The sequence below is a fragment of the Sphaeroforma arctica genome, assembly GCF_001186125.1.
Source record: "Sphaeroforma arctica JP610 unplaced genomic scaffold supercont1.59, whole genome shotgun sequence".
NCBI lineage: Eukaryota > Ichthyosporea > Ichthyophonida > Sphaeroforma > Sphaeroforma arctica.
The window spans coordinates 164,799-166,505 of record NW_014040499.1 but is presented as its reverse complement, the minus strand read 5'-3'; the positions used below and the strand labels follow the sequence as shown (position 1 = coordinate 166,505).

At 39.1% G+C, this 1,707-nt stretch overlaps 1 protein-coding gene across 1 annotated transcript in view; it reads right to left on the bottom strand.

Annotated features, from left to right (window-relative positions):
* Nucleotides 1-1,492, bottom strand: part of SARC_01497 (splicing factor 3B subunit 3) — a gene marked incomplete at its 5' end in the record, with an annotated part of 16,092 nt that extends 14,600 nt beyond the window's left edge. The window contains 3 exons of the mRNA XM_014304792.1: nucleotides 239-459; nucleotides 1,049-1,219; nucleotides 1,429-1,492. Of these exons, the coding sequence (XP_014160267.1) occupies nucleotides 239-459; nucleotides 1,049-1,219; nucleotides 1,429-1,492 (456 nt within the window). The remainder of the gene's footprint in view (nucleotides 1-238; nucleotides 460-1,048; nucleotides 1,220-1,428) is intronic.
* Nucleotides 1,493-1,707: the final 215 nt, after the last annotated feature.

Genomic DNA, 1,707 nt, shown 5'->3' with positions numbered 1-1,707 from the left:
GCGCGTGTGTGTGTGTATGTGTGCGTACGTGTGTATGTGTATATGTGTGTGTGCGTACGTGTGTGTGTGTGCGTATATATATATATATATATATATGTATATGTATATATATATATATATTTATATGTATGTATGTATTTGTATGTATGTATGTAAGTATATGTATTTATATATATATATATATGTATGTATATATTTGTATGTATATATATATACGCATACACTTTGTGTGGCCCACCTGTTTTGTATCCTCAAGCGCCTCGCCGGTTGCGTCGTCATCGGCATCGGCATAGTCCAGTTCGAGACTGGCAAACATAGGGTTTTCAAACCCAACATCCAATCCAATGACGTGAAATAATATCGAGTGAGATTTGTGCGCTTCTAAAGGCGATGAGATGGTCAACCTTGCCGCCGCGTCTCTGTTCAGAATATAAACAAGCTTCTGTTTCTCGACGGCCGCTGTTTATTGGTATATAAATATAATTTTAATGAAAAAATAGGAAGATTATCGAGAGGAACTCGTGCGCTTCCGTGAGTGATGAGCTGGTCCGCCTAGATACTGTATCGTATAACAATAACGGCCGTCTGCGCATATATGTCATCATCGCATGGATGTGTGCATGTATATGTGCATGTATGTTGTGTGCGCTTATGCATCTCTGTGTACGTTTAGAACCTTCCAACTCATGACGCATAGCAATGACTGCGATTGCTGAAGTGCGTAGTTTCGCAGCTTGCCCTTTGTGACCAGCCTCCAATTGTCAACTGTGGCCCACAATTTTTTTTACAAAACGTTTGCGTAACTTAGGCTACACGTGCACACACGTGTGCAATCACAGGCACTATTGAGCACATTCAAATGCCTGAATATGTCCACAAGCCACCCCGTTGGTAAACGCCTCAGCATACCCTTTTGGGATTCGCCGCCAATTACTGCAGCAACAATCTTTACGAACAAGCATACACTGGACAACTCACATGCGAGATAATACAATATTTGCAAGACAAAACGAACACCTATTGAATTCTACCCGTAGCATTATCGTACCAATCATCACAGCCCTTCCCTTGGGATCCACTGCCAAGTACTGCCCCGGCACGATTCGCCGGCAGCCGCTTTTGCCAAAGGTCTCCATGTGTACGGACTCGAACGCATTGCGCTCAACGATGTACTCGAGGATGGATATACGCCCACTGTCACTACCCACCACCACGTAGTCTATAGATAATAGCCAATGAAATGTCAACACGGGAGAAATCAGATAAAATGACAGGTCAGTAAATGATAGTGTAAGGTGATCATACACTCTTTCCATCTTTCACGCCTGAACTTTAACACGATGGGAGGATGAAATGTTGATACGGAAGTATGAAATAGCAAACTACTACCAACAAGCACGAATGAGATGTCGACACAGAAGTACAAACAGAAACAGCCGAGATGCCAAGACGGGTGTGTGAATTGTACCTCTTGCTGACCTCCAGAGGTCATTGCATTAGAGCCAGAACTTTCCTAACGATATATATATATATGTATATATATATATATATAAACATATATATATATATATATATATATATGTATATATATATATATATGTATTTATATGTATATATATATAAACATATATATATATATATATATAAACATATATATATAGACATATAGACATATATATATATACATATGTATTTATATATGGATGT